Source organism: Ahaetulla prasina, chromosome 4, assembly GCF_028640845.1.
Source record: "Ahaetulla prasina isolate Xishuangbanna chromosome 4, ASM2864084v1, whole genome shotgun sequence".
Lineage (NCBI taxonomy): Eukaryota > Metazoa > Chordata > Lepidosauria > Squamata > Colubridae > Ahaetulla > Ahaetulla prasina.
Genome location: NC_080542.1, coordinates 59350150 through 59369273, shown reverse-complemented (window position 1 = coordinate 59369273; position 19124 = coordinate 59350150). Strand labels below are relative to the sequence as shown.

The 19124-nt window shown below is 35.0% G+C and overlaps 1 protein-coding gene across 2 annotated transcripts in view; it reads right to left on the bottom strand.

Moving 5' to 3' along the window:
• Positions 1–19124, bottom strand: part of GLIPR2 (GLI pathogenesis related 2) — a 110271-nt gene that overhangs the window by 39871 nt on the left and 51276 nt on the right. Inside the window, exon 5 of one of the 2 annotated variants that reach the window (XM_058180249.1) lies at positions 6046–6247. The exons of the other annotated variant lie outside the window; for it this stretch is intronic. Within the exon in view, the coding sequence (XP_058036232.1) occupies positions 6090–6247 (158 nt within the window). The 3' untranslated portion in view covers positions 6046–6089. Of the gene's footprint in view, positions 1–6045; positions 6248–19124 lie in introns of those variants that run through there. 2 annotated transcript variants of the gene reach the window in all.

The window sequence follows — 19124 nt, the reverse complement described above, 5'->3', positions numbered from 1 at the left end:
CTTATGACAACGGAGAACACTTCTTTGAGAACACTACCCTCAAAACGACACTATAGAGCACTGCACACCTGAACAACAAGACACAAGAACAGTTTTTTCCCGAAGGCCATCACTCTGCTAAACAAATAATTCCCTCAACACTGTCAAACTATTTACTAAATCTGCACTACTATTAATCTTCTCATCATTCCCATCACCAATCTCTTTCTACTTATGACTGTATGACTGTAACTTTGTTGCTGGCAATCCTTATGATTTATATTGATATATTGACCATCATTTGTGTTGTAAATGTTGTACCTTGATGAACGTATCTTTTCTTTTATATACACTGAGAGCATATGCACCAAGATAAATTCCTTGTGTGTCCAATCACACTTGGCCAATAAAATAAAAAATTCTATTCTATTCTATTCTTCTCCCGCTGCCCATACAGGGCAACTTTGGCTCCAAGGAGTCCCCTGGGCAAACAGAAACTGACTGTGCTCCACAGAGATCCCACTCGCACACCCATTCATGATGACACCAGCTGGCTCCTCCTTGGAATTCACAGATTTTTTTTTCCTTTGTGCCCAGGAAAGAAACAACTGTTACTTAGAAATGAACTCTCAACCTTCTGAGTGGGAGGCAAGAGTCTTCACCACTGCTGCTCTGAATGTACAATACAATATGTTGAATAAAACAAATTATCCAAGATGTTCAAGATATCCACTTATCCAAGATATCCAAGATGCCTGACATATTTTTCTTGGATTTTAATATCATCAATCAAGAAGATTTTGGGAATAAAAATATCCATTGCTTTTGCAGATCAAGTTGCTTTTTCTTATCTGATACAGATGTAATATATTTTGAGCAGATAATTCTCTGGATGCTGTGAGGAAATTTTGCACGCCTATATGGGATATAATATCTTTGTTCATTTTTTTTAAATCTCAGAAACACTGCTTATTAAACCAAGCATGGAAAGAGTTCCTCTTACAAAACATAAATTTATTTGCACTCAGATTATCATATACAGTACACATGAAGAAGATAAGTTACCCTGGCTTTTGAGATATCACACACATCAATCACTGTGCTTTTAAGCTTCAAGGTCTGAGGGGATACAATTTAAGCACTATAATCATTGTAACCATTGTGCTGATAAAGTATTACAAAGAAAAATACAGTCAGATATTTGGAATATACATGGATTCAAGTATAAGAGTAAATGGTCAGTTTTAATTCAATAATTTACAGAAAAATTCTCAATAAAGAGGAAAATATCAGAGACCTCAAAGGTACTAGATCTACAACTAGAAATCAATCTAAACTCACTAGTTGGTTGAAAATGCTAATTTCATAACCCTTAGCCATTCAACATAGTAAGAGCAAGATGAGTCACCCTCTGGGTTAAACAAATACCAGGGAAATTAAATTTAGGATCATTAGAACAACTATCATGATTGATGCAAGTCTCAAGTTTATAGATGAGAAGAAAATAAAGTACTGTAATCAGACACTGGTCTAGCATTGAAACCCCATATTAAAATTAGATAAGCTGTAGGGTACTGAGATTCCAGATTTAACAACGTATTGTTCTTAATTTAGTCTGCAGAAACTCAAACTTGCCGGGTTGATCTGATTGCACAGAGGAAACTAGGAAAGAAGGTGAAAGTTTTGGTCTCCTTTGTTCTTTTATTTTGATAGCATTCAAAATATTAACAATATAACCACCTAAATCAAATGTTGCAAAACAACAAGTCTTCTTAAGAAAAAGGTGCCAAATGATTTTATATAATACATAAATCTACTGTCTCTTATCCAACATTACAAGCACAAAATTTAAGTCCAGTAATAGTTAATTGATTTGCCATTTATGGATTCTACTATGATGTCAAGCAAATGTTAAAATTTTGGTTTTCTGATAATTTATTAATAATTTTACTTGCAATCAGTCTTTGTCAATGAAATGGAAGTTAAATCTAGCATTGTAGCTTTTCAGGGCTTCAAATTTAAAGGCAAAAATATGCTTTGGAACACATAGCACATTTTTGTGATATCTGCTTGCAATTCCTTAAAATAAGGGTTTGTTTTCCCCCCAATATTATGTGTCTGCTCTGTATAGCTGCAGTGCAATCCTGGACAAGATGAGTTTTTTTTTTTTTAAAGTTGTATGTGACAATTTGCAATTCATATCTCAGAAGCACTTTTTGCCTTCAAATCCAAAGTATTGTGCTGCACTATAAAAACACTGTACAGGTACACCTTGACTTACAACAATTCATTTAGTGACTGTTTGAAGTTACAACAGCACTGAAAAAGGTGTCTTATAACCATTTTTCTATTTATGACTGTTGCAGCATCCCCATAGTTACATGATTTACATTCAGATGTTTCACAATTGACTCCCATTTATAACAGTTGCAGTGTCTTGGAGTCATGTGATTCCCTTCTGCAACCTTCTGATAAGTAAAATCAATGGGGAAACCAGATTCACTTAATAATCGTGTTACTAATATAAGATTCACTTAACAAATGTTACTAATATAAGATTCACTTAACAACTGAGAAAAGTCATAAAATGGGCAACACTGAACAATCTTCTCATTTAACAACATAAATTTTAGGCTCAATTGTGGTCATAGTTTTTTTAGAGTGCAGAAGTTCCTTGTTACAAAGGGTTCCTTGGGAAAGTATTAGCCTTTTTTTCTTAGAATTTTTTTTCTATTTCTTCATAACAGAGGTAGTTGCAAGTTTCTACGTTCATTTTCAGATGAAAGTAAGTAAAGCTAATTATACAGTACTCAATTAACAGTTAAACTCAATTAAGTTAAACAAGAATTTTGCCTTTTTCAGTTGTAAAAGAATAGGAATGCAGTCTTCACAATTGGATAAATGCCTTCCTGTCAAATAGACAACAATGGTCAAAATTGGCAACGCTATATCAAATCCTGTTCCTGTCAAAAGTGGCGTTCCCCAAGGTAGTGTTCTTGGACCAACACTCTTCATACTATATATAAATGATCTCTGTGACCTCATCTCAAGTTATTGTGTTCTCTTTGCTGATGATGTCAAACTATTTAATACCACTAATAATACTTCTACCCTTCAAGAAGATCTTGACTTAATTTCTGATTGGTCTAAAACTTGGCAACTCCAAATCTCAACCAGCAAATGCTCAATCTTACATATTGGAAAAAAGTACCCTAACATCAAGTACAAACTTAATGGACATTACCTAACTGACGACCTCCACCCTGTCAAAGATCTTGGAGTTCTCATATCAAATGACCTTAATGCCAAAGCCCACTGCAACTACATAGCAAAAAAGGCCCTAAGAGTTGTAAACCTAATTCTACACAGCTTCTTTTCTAAAAACTCTACACTACTAACCAGAGCATACAAAACATTTGCCAGACCTATTCTTGAATACAGCTCATCCGTCTGGAACCCATACCTCATCTCTGACATAAATACAATAGAACGAGTCCAGAAATATTTCACTAGAAGAGTTCTTCACTCCTCCGAAAACAACAAAATACCTTATACCAACAGACTTGAAATCCTGGGATTAGAAAACTTACAACTCGGTCGACTCCGACATGTCCTGTGTTTAACACACAAAATCATCTATAGCAATATCCTTCCTATAAAAGACTACTTCAGCTTCAATCACAATATTACAAGGGCAAAAAATAGATTCTAAATGTCAACCGCTTCAAACTTGATTGCAGAAAATATGACTTCTGTAACAGAGTTGTTAATGCTTGGAACTCACTACCTGACTCCATAGTCTCTACTCAAAATCCCAAAATCTTCAACCAAAAACTGTCTAGTATTGACCTCACCCCATTCCTAAGAGGACTATAAGGGGCGTGCATAAGAGCACAATAGTGACTACCGTTCCTGTCCTATTGTTCCCTTCATTATATCAAATTAATATTATTGATGCATATTTTTTACTTATATATTTTCTTCAATACATGTTGTTTTATCTATGACAATTGTTTGTGTATACTGTTGTGTCAAAATAAAATAAATAAATAAAAATAAACTTCTTGTGCCAAGCTTTTTAGGTTAACCCTTCATTTTACAGATACTAAAGCTTTTGTCTGACTGTGCAGCTTTGTCTCTAATCTTCTCCACATTTTGCTGCCAATTTCTCAAACTAGTAGGAGATTATCTAAAGACTTCAACAGTCTTGTGTGGGTTTTTTTTCCCTTTCAACACTTTGGAAGAAGCAGACTATCAGGAGGTCCAACATGCGTAGCCAGCCAGCTTCTCTTCACTTATTCCTGCCAATCAGCTTAGCCCCTATTAACTTCCTGTTCCCTCCTCAGTAGAACTGCTGTATAAGAGCGTAAAAGTGTTTCTCTTTTTCCTAGCATACCAGAACAGAGTGCATACCTAGGTCATCACAGGAAATTATGGTAGACAATTTTCCACTGATGCTTTCTGTCACAAGTCTTGTGCAATTTTCCTAATATTGTGTCCATAAAATTATTTATAAAATGCTCTTCCCATTGTCCTGCAGAAAAAATGAACTGTTTATCAAATATTTTATGATACTGAAAAGTGCAAGTGGAATAAGAATACTGTTAAAAATATTTTAATTAATGATTTAAAATAAGATGTCATAAATTGACTAAGCAAAGGAACGGTAAGAGTTTCTATAATCTTCATAATACACATGCTTGCCATTTCTTTAAAATAATCTGAGCAATATTTTATTGCTTCTCACACAGGCCACCCATACATAACACCAATCCATATTAGTTATACTTCAACTTTCTGAAATTCAAAAAGTTGTTATGTATATACATCATTCATGAGCAGTGAAAATCAGAATGATTTATGATTAAGTAGTGGATTGGGCTACCATTCTCATATAAAACATTTAGTTTTGGCACCAACATCATCTCAATATACTTCTGATTCTTTTTGGGTTTTATACTGAAAATAATGGTAAAATTGATAGCATAATGAATTAGTTGAGGAGGGGGAATTTTTATAGCTTTCAGAGTTTTTTTGGTAGACAAAAGAGGAGTAGATGGAATTTTTCCATAAGGACAAGTCCCTTTTGGGAAAAGATTTCCACCTGGATTTGTAAAATATATAATATGTGAACTTCTGTTTATTTTTTTAATGAAAAAGCTCGAGGTGGGTAAAATGAGAATCCAGATTGTTGAGGGCAATATGCTGACTCTGTAAACCACTTAGAATAGAATAGAATAGAATAGAATAGAATTTTATTGGCCAAGTGTGATTGGACATACAAGGAATTTGTCTTGTTGCATATGCTCTCAGTGTACATAAAAGAAAAGATATGTTCATCAAGGTACATTTACAACACAATTGATGGACTTAGAGAGGACTGTAAAGCCCTGTAAAACAGTATGTAAGTCTAAGTGCTATTGCTATTGCTATCTGCTGATTTCACTGCTAAAGCTAGTTCTAAATGGCAGTAGTGCTCCCTTGTTTTGAATGGGACCACTTAGGAGTGACCCAAGATGACTTTTGGAGCGATTGCGGACCCAGTGGCAAGGCGGGTGTTGAAGATTCCAGTTCCGTCTGGAAGCGATCAAAAAGTCATTGGGCATATCCATCTTCCTGCCAATTAGTTGAAATTTTAACTTTTACTTTTGGATTTCATTATTTCATTTTGCTTATTATTGTAAAAGTTGATTAATGGTTGGATGCTGATTTATTTCAACCCCTTGCTGGACTCAACTGTTTTTTCTCTTTTTTTTTTTCTTTTGATGCATATTATTCTGGATAGTCTCTTCTGTATGAAAAGCACAGTTCATATTCAGGGTGGTGGTGAAGAGTTCTCAGGCTCTCACTACTGGATTCTGTATTTTTTAATTTGCAAACCTGGAGTTTATTTCCACTGAACTTTTCTTATAATCTTGGATTAAAATATAGAGGCAAATTTATTGTTTTGTTCTTTGTTCCCTGGTTAAATTTCACAGATTAAGATGGTTTAGCAGTCTCTGAAACCTAAGGAAGGAGGGTGGGGAGATGTGCAACTCCTAGCTGGATTCCTCTCTCGAAAACTTGATCAAACTTTAATGATTCTTAAAACAATGTTAACATCTGAAGCTTTATTTTTGGATGTGGATGAAGATACACAAAAGGACTTGGAACCAGTTCCAAATCAAACAGATAATCTCACAGCTGGAGTGGATTTCATCTGCTGTTCCAGTTTCACATGCTGTTCTAAAGTTCAAGTCTGTACATTTTTTCAACCTTATGGCTTTGACTGCAAGGGAAAGAGACAGACTCTGCAAAGTCTGAGAGAGACTGGATAGATTTATTACAGTTAATTGTCTATTACTTTTGTTTGCAATTTGATCAGAAGATAGATCTACTTTGGAGACTGAATTTACTATATTTAATTAAATGACAATTGACTAGAAATGATATTAAGAAATAGGCTGGATATTTGACTCAGGATGATTTGTTTATAACTTTTGGGATGATTTGGGATAGATAAGATGCCATGATAAATTTTCTACATATGGATCAGAGGTGGTATTCAGCAGGTTCTGATCAGTTCTGGAGAACTGGTAGCGGAAATTTTGAGTAGTTCGGAGAACCAGTATATACCACCTCTGACTGGCCCCGCTCCTATCTATGCTCTGCTTCCTGAGTCCCAGCTGATTGGGAGGAAATGGGAATTTTGCAGTAACCTTCCCCTGGAGTGGGGAGGGAATGGAGATTTTTCAGCATCTGTCCCCTGGTACACCCACCAAGCCACGTCCATCAAGCCATGCCATGCCCACCAAGCCACACCCACAGAACCCGTACTAAAAAATTTTGAACCCCAACACTGATGTGGATTACAATAATAGTCTGTTAAGAGAGAATTTTGAAATTTTAATATTGTTTTGCTTCAGTAATAGTTTTTCTTGTTTTGTTCATTAATATAACATAGAAAGCAGGTGAACAAGTTGCAGATAGACATACTAATTTAAAAATGTTTGGAGGGCAGTTTTGCAAGGGGTGTGAGCTAATGTAATAATATATTAATCAGTATTCAGCTAGAGGGGTAATATCTGTATAATGTCCTTTTTTGATGCATCTTTTTAATGCTTTGGTTGTCCTGTGTTTTGTGGTATTTTTTTCTTCTCTTTTCCTTTTTGGATTTTTTTTTACTTTTGTATTTTAACTTTGTTTGAAATAAAATAAAAACATGTAAAGCAAGAGAGAGAGAGAGACTACAGAAGTAAATTAATTGGAAAATAAAATTGTCTGCATGATGCATTATAATATCACTGTAAATTTATCCATAGCTTCTTCAGTAACTACTGCACATTTTCCAACCATTTGTCTAATTATATTGTGACTTATGAAAAATAATTTGTTCTATGAATTATATAGACATACAATTAAGAATTATGTGATCTGATTTAATCCTATTAAACTTTTTTTTTTAGCATTGATTCCTGGCATAAATTTTAAAACCCCATTATAATTAAAAATTACAGCTACAATCATCTTTATATAACAGTTTGCAATGATAAAATTAAGAAGATAGAAATGGATGCAACCATCCTACAAAAAAATTGAACTGTTTATGAAACGTAACTAAAATAAAAATGTTGGTTTCCTACATAAAAAGATTACTATGTAATTATCTCAGATTATATCACATACTTTAAAAGAAGCAATTTTAAATGAGTAAATGAATACAAACTTGAAAATAAAAAGTTGAAAACAAAAATTTGTTACTATAAACATCAAGAAATTTCAGACCAAATGGCTTGACATTAATATTTTGCAAAATCTTAGGAAAGATAATTAAGTAGAAATGAATAAGGAAATTAATAGAAGCCAGCATGGGTTTGTTAAAAACATATCATGCTAGATAAGCCTTATTGCCTTTTTTGATTTAAGTAATTAACACATCAGGGAAATACTGTGGACACATTATACTTGGACATCAGTAGGGGATTTGATAAATGGATTAATAGTCCTCAGTAGAACTACATCTATATGGAAAGAAGAATGTAATGGCATATCTAAAGGTTCTGTTTTGGGTCCAGTGTTCTTCAACACTTTCATAAATTATCTAGATGAGGGGATACAAGGGGAATTCATCAGATTTGCAAAAGACATCAAGTTGGGCGTGCATAAGAGCACAAAAGTGCCTACCGTTCCTGTCCTATTATATCCAATTAACATAGCCGTTGCATACTTTTGTTTATATATATATATATTTCTTTTATGATGTGTTGTTTTTTTATGTCGATGTTTGTGTATACTGTTGTGACAAAATGAAATTTAAAAAAAACATAGTATAACAAAAAAAATTAATTAAAATTGCTAACACTTTGGACAATAGACTCCATATTCAGAAGAATCTTGACAGACTTGAACAGAATAAACAGAATAAACAGAATAACAGAGTTGGAAGGGATCTTGGAGGTTTTCTAGTCCAACCCCCTGCTCAAGCAGGAAATCCTATACCATTCCAGACAAGTGGCTGTCCAGTCTCTTCTTAAAAGCCTCCATTATTAATTGTTTGGGTGTTTTAAATTGTGTATCCTTCAACCACAGAAAAGCTTGCCTATACATATTTGTAAATAGATACATAACCAAATTATTGAGATTTAAAAAAGAAGAAGACAAGATTGCCTACTGACCCCTCTTCTTGTTGTTGTTTTTCAGTTCTTGAAATATTACATAAAGGCATAAGACAAGATGAAACGATTGCATGCATAAAGATTAAAAAACATGTTAAGAATTTTTGCAGATGACTTAGTTCTGATTTTGCAGACCCTGTAAAGGGAATTGAACTTTTTACAAGTAAACTAAAAATGTGGGGCATTAGCAGTTTTCAGAATTAATAAACAAAGACAAAGATGCTAACAAAAACATGATACAGACAGAACAGAATAACAGAGTTGGATCTTGGAAGTCTTCTAATCTAACCCTCTGCTCAAGCAGGAGACCCTATACCATTCCAGGCAAGTTGCTGTCCAGTCTCCTCTTAAAAGCCTCTAGTGATGGAGCACCCATAATTTCTAAAGCACCCTCTGGTTTATTGTTCTCAATTTAGAAAATTCATTCTTAGTCTCAGTTGCTTCTCTCCTTGATTAGTTTCCATCCATTGCTTCTTGTCTTGCCCTCTGCTACTTTTGAAGATAGAATGACTCTCTCTCTCTTTTTATGGTAGCCCCTCAAATATTGGGATACTGCGGATTGACTGGTTGGCGTCGCAGCAGGAGGGACATGGGCCAGCGGGCTCCGTGAAACCCAGCTGATACCTGGTTGCCAGGAGATCCTATGGGATCAAAGCAACCCTGGCGGGGTAGCGAAGATAGGAGGAACCCTTTGTCAACTGCGAGGAAACAGCAATTTTCTCGCTTAATCCAAAGAAACCCTCTTGACTGGCAGCAGAGATGATGGCCATTATGGCCAGACCAAAGCTGTTATAACCAGGACAAGAAAATTATGAGCTGGAGCAGTTCATGAACAGAGTATTGGAAGTGGGTGAGACGATTTTCAACTTCTATATTAGAGACTTAAACCCAAATATAAGATTTTTTTAAAAAATCTGTTGAGAAAGCATTAACACATGGAGGTAGATAACAGACCCAAAAGAGAAACAAATTTTAATGGAAAGCTATATAGAAATACCAGATTGGAACTTGTAGTATTGTGAAAAGTGATTTAATTTGTAGATAATACTGTCTGATTATTGGGAGAAATCATATAAAGAAAAATTGTTTTTGTCTCTCGATCTTTTGACAACCAGCTGTTCTATCTTAGCTTCATTTAATGCTGGAACTTAAAGTGAGGATGCCATCTACTGGTGAGAAAAGATACTTTACTATTACATGGTGGGTAAAGACCTTGACAGAAAATGAGGATTGATAACAGAAAGAAAACAAGGAGAAGAAGAAAGGAAGGCCTTTTTATTTTGGTTCCATATCTATTTGCTTTCTGGCTTCTTGGAAGTAACTGGTGAGCCTTTAAAATTTTTAAGGCAGTGTGGACTATAATTAACAAGAATTACCCTTGAAACTGAATACTTGACTCTGTGGATTAATGAGATTTGGGGAAATTTGGTGGGCTGTTCTGGATTATTAATACTATCTGATAGAACATTCTATAAGGCAAAAGAAGAAAGAAGTAAAATTAAACAAGATTTATAAATTTGGATAACTATAAATTTTGTGGACTTTGGGGAACAGTTCCAGGATTGAGCAAATTTTACTAATATTGGGGTTTTTTGGTGTTTCTAGGCAATTGGGACATTGGGATCTTGGTGGATTATTGAATAACTCTCAGCCTATTAAATTAATGCAAAGTGTTTCAACAGGTGAAAAATACATTTCAAAAAGAAATACTATTGATGTTTCAATGTATTCAGGAAACTATGATAAGGTATCATAGATGATGAAATTGATGCAAGATACAGATGTGAGACTAGAAAACCCTCAGCAAATGACAATGAAAGATGAACAAAAAATTTAGAAAGTAGAGGAGAAATCAGAAGGAGCTGAGGAAAGAATAGAGGAGATAAATCAACAAATGACACAAGCAGATAAAGACATAGAAGAGATAGTAATAATTCCTAAAATAGAACAGGTAGATTACTCTTTAAGAGGTCAAAATGTAGAAGAGAATAAAGAGAAAGATTTCCCAGAAGTGATGGAAGAGTTACTGACAGGTGCTCTAGGGATTCAGCAGCAAGAGATTCAGCAGCAAGAGATAGGTGTTCAGGCAGATGAAATACTTAGACTAAATATGAGTGCTGTAAGGAGATACAATCGGAGGTTTGACAAAAAGTCAATAGGAGTTGAAATACTAAAAAGAGCAAGAGATGATGGATAGATATAGAATACCAGGGGTGAAATCTAAAAATTTTCTCTACCAGTTCTGTGGGTGTGGCTTAAGTGGTGGGTGTGGCTTGATGGTCAGATGATTGGGTGGGCATGGCCAATAACATTAAATAATAAAAATAATAAGCAAAATATACAAAACAATAAGAAGTACCAAAAACCAACTTTCACACTTTACACACACATAACACAACACAACACAATTGACTCACACACAATGTAAAAGCAGCTGCAGTTCACCCAAAATGGCCCCTGCAACAAGCAGGAACCTCACACAGGCACAAAAAGCTCAAAAATCAACTTTCACACTTTACATACACACAATGCAACACAACTGACTCACACATACACAAAATGCTACATACAGCTTTGTGATATTTTGTGGGTTTGTGTAGTTAGAGTGAAACACTATAGAAACACACCAAATCTCAGAAAGCTGCACAAATATTTTATTATTTTATTTTATTTATATTTTTAAATAAAAGCAGTTAAATTTAAAACTTCCTTTTAAATTTAGACTTAGCAGTTTAAAGTTAATTGCTATGTCTAAAAAAAATAAAACCCTTTATAAAAACCCCAATTAACTATTTTTTAAAGCTCCTCTCCAATTACTTACACATTCAAGGGACAAGGCAGGCAGATTGAGTTGCTCACCGATGAGATGGATTGCAGACAGGCAGATTCAGTTGTTAGCTGATGCAATTGATTGCAGCAGCCAAAGCAAAGCAAGGCAGGAGCGACTCGAAAGAAGCAGCAAGTAGGCAAGTGGGGACCGGGCGATTGGGTGGGAATTGAGGGGGGGGGTAGGCAGGGATTTTTGCTACTGGTTCTCCGAACTACCCGCCCCCATTGCTATCTGAGTATGCGATCCGGTCTGAACTGGGAGCATTTCACCCCTCTAGAATACTTCTTAATTATTTTTTTTTATTTACATTTATATCCCGCCCTTTTCCGAAGTCTCAGGGCAGCTTACAGTGTATAAGGCAATAGTCTCATTCTATTTGTATATTTACAAAGTCAACTTATTGCCCCCCCAACAATCTGGGTCCTCATTTTACCTATCTTATAAAGGATGGAAGGCTGAGTCAACCTTGGGCCGGGCTTGAACCTGCAGTAATTGCAGGCTATTGTGTTCTAATAACAGGCTCCTAACAGCCTGAGCTATCCACGGCCCAATGTGGTAATTGTTTCATTAAGGATTAGAAAATAGATGTAGAAAGTAGAAATTGGGAAAATAATATGTATACTGATACATAATAGAATACAGTATAATTACTATATATACGTAAATGTTAGACGTTGAAAGATTATGCATACCTAAACACCATATTATTATTAATATTGCGTATAAAGTACATCGACCCAGACAATACAATGTTCACTAAGCACTTATGGATGTTAAAGGAAAAACTATAAATAAGATTATAAAAAAAATATTGGGATACTGCTATCATGTCATCCTTAGTCCTTCTTTTCACTACACTAGACATACCCAATTCCTGCAACTGTTCTTCATAAGTTTTAGCCTTTGGCCTCCTGATCAACTTTGTTGCTCTTTTCTGCACTCTTTCCAGAATCTCAAAAAAGAGCAACAAACAAAACAAACAAAAAGCATTGGGCCCTATCCAAAGAGGTGCAGTTCAGTAATGATCTAGAAAGGAAAAAAACAACAACATATGAATAGATATAGAATAGGTGGTATCTGGCTAAACAGTATTAACTGTGAGAGAGATCTAGGTGTCTTCCTGGATCACCACTTAAGTATGAGCCAGCAATATGCTGCAGCTGCCAAAAAAGTTAATGTAGTCCTAAGCTTGATCAACTGAGGGATAAAATCAAGATAACGAGAAGTGATAGTACCAGTCAATACTGCACTAGTGAGCCCACACTTGAAATATTGTGCCTAGTTCTGGTCACCACAATACAGAAAAGATACTGAGACCCTAGAAAAAGTGCAAAGAAGAGCAACAAAGATGATAACAGGTAATAAGGCTAAATTGTATCATGGGGGGGGAAGGATAAAGGAATTAGGTATGTCTAACCTAATGAAAAGAAGTATTAAGAGTGAGCAGGTTTCCAATATTTACAGGGCTGCCACAGAGAGCTGGGGGATCGACCTATTCTCCAAAGCACCTGAGGACAGAACAAGAAGCAATGGGTGGAACTGGTTAATGAGTGAACCTACCTGGAACTAAGAATTAATTTCCTGACAATGAGAGCAATTAACCAATGGAATAGCTTGTCTCCCAGATTTGTGGGTGCTCCATTGCTGGAAGTTTTCAACAACAACAAAAAAGATTGGAATACCTCCATAAAATACCTCCTAGGGTTCTATGTTTTTATAAATAACTTGTAAGGGCACCACCTTATGTGTGTTTATTTGGAAATGATCCCACTATGTAAAATAATGATATGTCTTATTTTTGAAAAGCACATTTGTTTCGCTCAAGCCCTTCTTGAATAAAAAGCTATTGTAATAGTTCAACAAACCCTACCCTTGGGTTTTATCTTCAGTTAGAAGTGACCATAGAATAAATATACTAGAAACCTTGATACCCCCTAGTCCATAAGAAATGACAGACTTTTACATTATAACTGGAATGACTTAATTTTAAAAATATTGCTTTATAAAAATAGAATGGCAATAAGACTTAGACTTATATATCACTTCATAGTGCTTTACAGCTGTCTCTAAACAGTTACAGAGTCAGCATATTGCCCCCAACAATCTGGGTCCTCATTTTACCAATCTTGAAAAGATGAATCAACCTTGAGCCAGTCGGGATCAGATTCTTGGTAGTGGGAATGCAGAATTAATTTGCAATACTGCATTCTGACGACTTCAATACCACGGCTAGAAAGCACTGACATCTAAATATAATAAAGTATTTGTTTTGTAACTTTGATTTAAAAAAAAAAAAAATAGCAAAGAGGGCACCAAACTGTGTTAACAGTTGCTGCTCATCTCTTTCCGGCTGAAGAGCAACACTGCCATCTATTGGAGAATTGTAAATTCTAGTCTTAATGAGGATAATTTTATTATACTGTACTATACTGTGCAGAATAGATTTCCCATACCCCTATGATTTGCATTACTGAGGTTTTTAGGAATATTAAAAACAACATTAAAGAAAGACAGGAGGCTTGAAGAAAAGAAAAAAATACCCATTTTATGGCAGATTGCATTCGCTTTTCTCTTTTACAATTGCAGTAGGCATTTCAACTGCCACCACTCACCTATAACTCCCTCCATCTCTTTCTTTTTGATCACCCTGCACTCGGCCACCATTGTCTACACCTGCTGCTTTCTATCAGCCATTATTTTCTTCTTCCTGATGATAATAAGGAAACTTCCTTCTGAGGCAGCTGCTAGCTTTTCACAACACTTTGCAATCCCATGAGACCTTGACTATGCTTCCGTAATGTCTTTTCAAGAACTTTTTATTAAGGCTTTAATGCATGTCATGTACATGATTCAGCTATGCCAAGAACCGCTTTCAACATGACAAACATTCGTAATGTTTTTGATTTACAAACGAGAGAATTTTCAACTGCTCTAAAGCATAGAGGCTCTCTCACTAAAGAATGAATATTTTACCAAAAAAAATCTTGCCAAAAAAATTATATGCCCTTTTAACTAAAGTGATACATTCTAAGGAGACAGGTATAGAACATAGGAGAGTTGGAATGGACTTCAAAAGTCTTCTAGCCAACCCACTGCTCAAGCAGGAGATCCCATACCATTTCAGACAAATGGTTATCCAGTCTCTTTTTGAAAGCCTCCAGTAATGGAGCACCCACAACTCCTAGAGGCAAGCTATTCCATTGATTGATTGGTCTTATCATTAGAAAATTTCTTCTTAGTTCTAGGTTGCTTCTCTCCTTGGTTAGTTTCTAACCATTGTTTCTTGTCTTGCCTTTTGGTGCTTTGAAAAATAGTTTGATCGCCTCCACTTTGTAGGAACCCTTCAAATATTGGATCACTGTTATCATGTCATCTGTAATCCTTAATTTCATTAGACTTGACATACCCAATTCCTGTAACTGTTCTTCATATGCTTTAGCCTCCAGCCCCCTAATCATTTTTGTTGCTCTTCTCTGCACTCTTTCCAGAGTTGTCAATTAGGTTGTCAGGAACATATTTGATCTCCCACTTGATGCAGAGTTTGTCTCCCTGTTAACGACAGGGTAGTTGATATCCTCTATTACTATTGTGGTATGTTTCCTGCAAAGATTAATTAACTGATTAGCAAAATGTTCTCTTTTTCCCCCCTGCTTGCTTGGGTAGCTTGTAGAATACACCTATGGCAATGTCATTCTGGGTTTGGTTTTTTTCCCTTTTATATTAAACCACATACATTCAAGGAATCTTTCATCCTTAGTTTTATGCATTTCTGTAGAAGTTTAGGGATTTCTTACATGTAATGCATTCCACAACCTATTTGTTAGATGTGTCTTTTGAACAGTTTGTATCCTTTCAGCATTACATTCCAGTTATAAGTTTCATCCCACCAAGTTTGGTAATTACCATTATATCATATCTATCCTCATGTATTAATACTTCATCTTGTTTGTTCCTCAAACTTTGAGCATTAGTGTACAGGCATCTGAGTCCTTTATGGCTGACCCCGAAATGCTTCCTATTGTAGGAAGTTAGCACCCACCCACCTCCTAGAAGAATGAAATATTTTAGAAAATATTTAAAAGGCAGAATATATTTCCCTGGATGAGAAATGGAGAAACATGTTTTAAGACAAGAGAGTTAAGGGAGATAGAGGGTATTAGAATTAGAAGACATGAATACAAAGTCAGAGCATTTGCAGACAATTTGGTTGTTATGTTGACTCAGCCTATAAATTCAAGTGTATATTTGTTGGAAGTAATTAATCAATATGGAAAGGTCTCAGGGTTTAAAGTGAATAAAAATAAAACAAAAGTGATAACCAAAAATATGACTAAGAACCAGAGAGAAAAATTAGTGGAAATAACAGGATTTGAAATTGTAAAAAAGGTTAAATATTTAGGAGTTTTTCTTACTTCATCAAATGTAAAATTGTATAAGAATAATTATGATGTGTTATGACAAAAAATTCAGAAGGAAATGAATACTTGGAAAAAATTACAATTATCTTTGTTGGGGAGAATAGCAGCTATAAAAATGAATGTTTCGCCTAAATTCTTGTTCTTGTTTCAGATGATACCAATAATTAAGAAAGATAAAAATTTGGAAGAATGGCAGATTGTAATTAATAAGTTTATATGGGAAGGGAAAAAAGCGAGAGTTAAAATGAAAATAATGCAAGATACACGGAAAAGAGGATGATTAAAAATGCCTAATTTAAAATTGTATTATGAAGCAGTTGTTCTTTCGGTAATAAGTGATTGGTTTAATTTGACGGAGGAAAGGATTTTGAATATAGAAGGTTATGATTTATTATATGGTTGGCATGCATATTAATTGTATGATAAGAAAATAGATAAAGCTTTTAAGAATCATGTGTTGAGAATTTCTTTTGCGTGTCTGGAAAAAATATTATTATAAGTTAAACTATAAAATTCCTATATGGGCAAATCCTCGGCATGCAGTAGAGAATATAAATATAGAACAGGAACAAGAATTGATTACTTATAAAGATCGTTTATATAATGAGAGGGGAAATTTACAGCTAAAATCCTTATATACATTAAAAGAAGAAGGGAGGAATTATACTTGGTTTCAATATGGACAGTTAAAGGCTAAATGGAAAGAAGATCAGAACATCGGTATTATTCAAAATGAAGAAAATTTGGTTAAACAAATTAGAAATCAAACCCAGGGGCATATAAAGAGATTGTATAATGTCTTGATAGAAATAGACTCTTAAAGAGATTTAATAAAGGATTGTATGATAAAATGGGCACAGAATATTCAGGAACCAATAATGTTAGACACATGGGAGAAAATTTGGGTTAGAAATGTTAAATTTACGCAAGTGCAGAATTTAAGGGAAAATTTTTATAAGATGTTTTATAGATGGCATTTAGATCCTAAGAAATTATCATGTATGTATCCAGATATGCAAGCGAAATGTTGGAGATGTAATTGTGATGATGCTACATACTTTCATGTATGGTGGACTTGTAAGAAAATTAAGTCTTTCTGGATAAGAATCTGGTGGATTATACAAAATGTTTTGAAGAAGAAGAAGATAAAGTTCCTGCCGCAATTTTTCCTTTTGGGAATAATAACAGACTGTACAGTGATTGAGACGAAATTGATTTTGAACCTAATAACAGCAGCAAGACTGTTAACTGGACAATATTGGAAGAAAAAAGAAGTACCCACAATACAAGAATGGATATTGAAAGTTTCTAATTTGGCTGAGATGGCTAAAATCTTAGCCTTCTTGAAAGACAGTACTCAAGAAAAATATTTAAATGAATGGAAGAATTGGATTGATTATATTCAAAATAGATATCAGATTAAGAAATTTCAGATTGCCTTTGAATGAAGGATGTTGTTTTTGATCTTAATGGAAGAAGTCAGGTTATGTGAAAGAGGAGGATTATAATTGTGTTAGATTTTAAAAATTTAATGTATGACTGTTTGTTCATTGAACTATACCTTGTGTTTGCTCCGGGAAATCGAGGGAGGGAGAGGGGGTTTTGGAGGGAGGGGGAAAGGAGGGGAAAAATAAATGTAATTGTTGTTGTAAAACTTTTTCCAAAAAAAAAGAGAAACATGTTTTAAGGACAAAGCAGCTCCCTGTAACTTCCTGCCTCCTCCCACCTTTGTCAACAGGCCAGAGGCAGAAACTCATTCTCCCCCACCTTTGTCAATGGGCCATCATCTGCAGCACAATAGGACCCATCTAGCAAGAGAAACTCACCACCTGGGAAGATTATATCAGCCAGCAAGGCTAGCTAAGACCCCCACCCCCTGGGAGTCTGACAACCAATCAGGACTCTTCCTGTGCCCCGGGAAGTTCAAAGTTAGAGAGAGCATAAAGCCAGGTGCGCACAGCACCTCACTTTTTCTGTTCAGGATCTCAAGCCATGTGATCCTGACCATCATTAAACCATCTTTCCAAGCAGCCTCCGTGTTTTCAGTGTCTTTATCCCCACTTGGAACTGAACCCAGATGGCTATTTCTTCTAACACTACATTTCTTGTATTATATCTGACTTTTCCTTCCCTCCTTCCCACCACTATCTGCCTCCTTGTTTAGTTGTCTTGGGGTTTATGCTTGGGATTAGATGACCCTCCCCCTCAGTTTTGAATCAGCTGACCCAGTTTTCCAAATACATTCTCCCTGGTTCTTGTGAGGTGCAACCCGTCAGCTGCCAGAAGCACTTCATGTAAGTTATGTAGACGTGAATCTGAAGTTCTCTCAATGGCACCATCTCTTAAACCAGTGTTTTATTTCTAAAAATCTCCATTCCCTTATTGGTGTTGACCTTTTTTTGGAATTATTGATGAAAACACTACCTGTGCTCCTAACATTTTGGTTTTTATGTATAGTCCCTTTATATTATTTTTAGGTTCATTATCATATCATTTGTCCCCACATGGAAGAGAAGAAAGGGATAAAAATCTGTGGGAGGCTTTCAGTCACATCTTTGATTTTTGCTCCTGGGAGACAAAATACCTCCCTAGATTGATTGTCCATTCTACAAACGACGATTCTGTTCCTCTGTGAAGTGAATCTCCTATACATCAATTTTAATCCTCTAGATATAGTTTGTAATCCACAGATGTATAAAAGACTGTCAGATGAATAAACAATGAGAAGGGGGGGGGAAATCTCAGCTAAAAAGGAAAAAAAAAGCAAATATCAGCTTGTAGTAATTTAAACTTGTAGTAATGTAAACTTTTTTTAAAAAAAATAGTAGCTTATAATAATACTGAAGAGATTCTTTCCTTTTAAAATGTTGCAGCCTTTATAGTTTTATTATCCACAGGGTAGAATCATAACTGTAAAGAAATAGAAACTGGGTGTCTTATTGCTAGGTTAGAGTAATAATTGCAGAGAAATAGAAACTACGGTATCTTATGGGCAGCTTAGAGCAGTTCTACAATTCTCATAAATCACAATTTTACTATTCTAATACATTTGCAGGCTTACTTAAATGTGCAGTTTTGCTTTGTGGTTAGTAGAAACAAAGCCTTGCCTTGCAACAAACAGAGGTTCTATAACATAAACAAAGCTTTGCCTTGCAGCAGCCAGAGTCTATAAATGATCATTCAGTTTATTCAGACTATTCAGTACATAGAAATTCATATTCAATTCATTCATATAAATTCAGT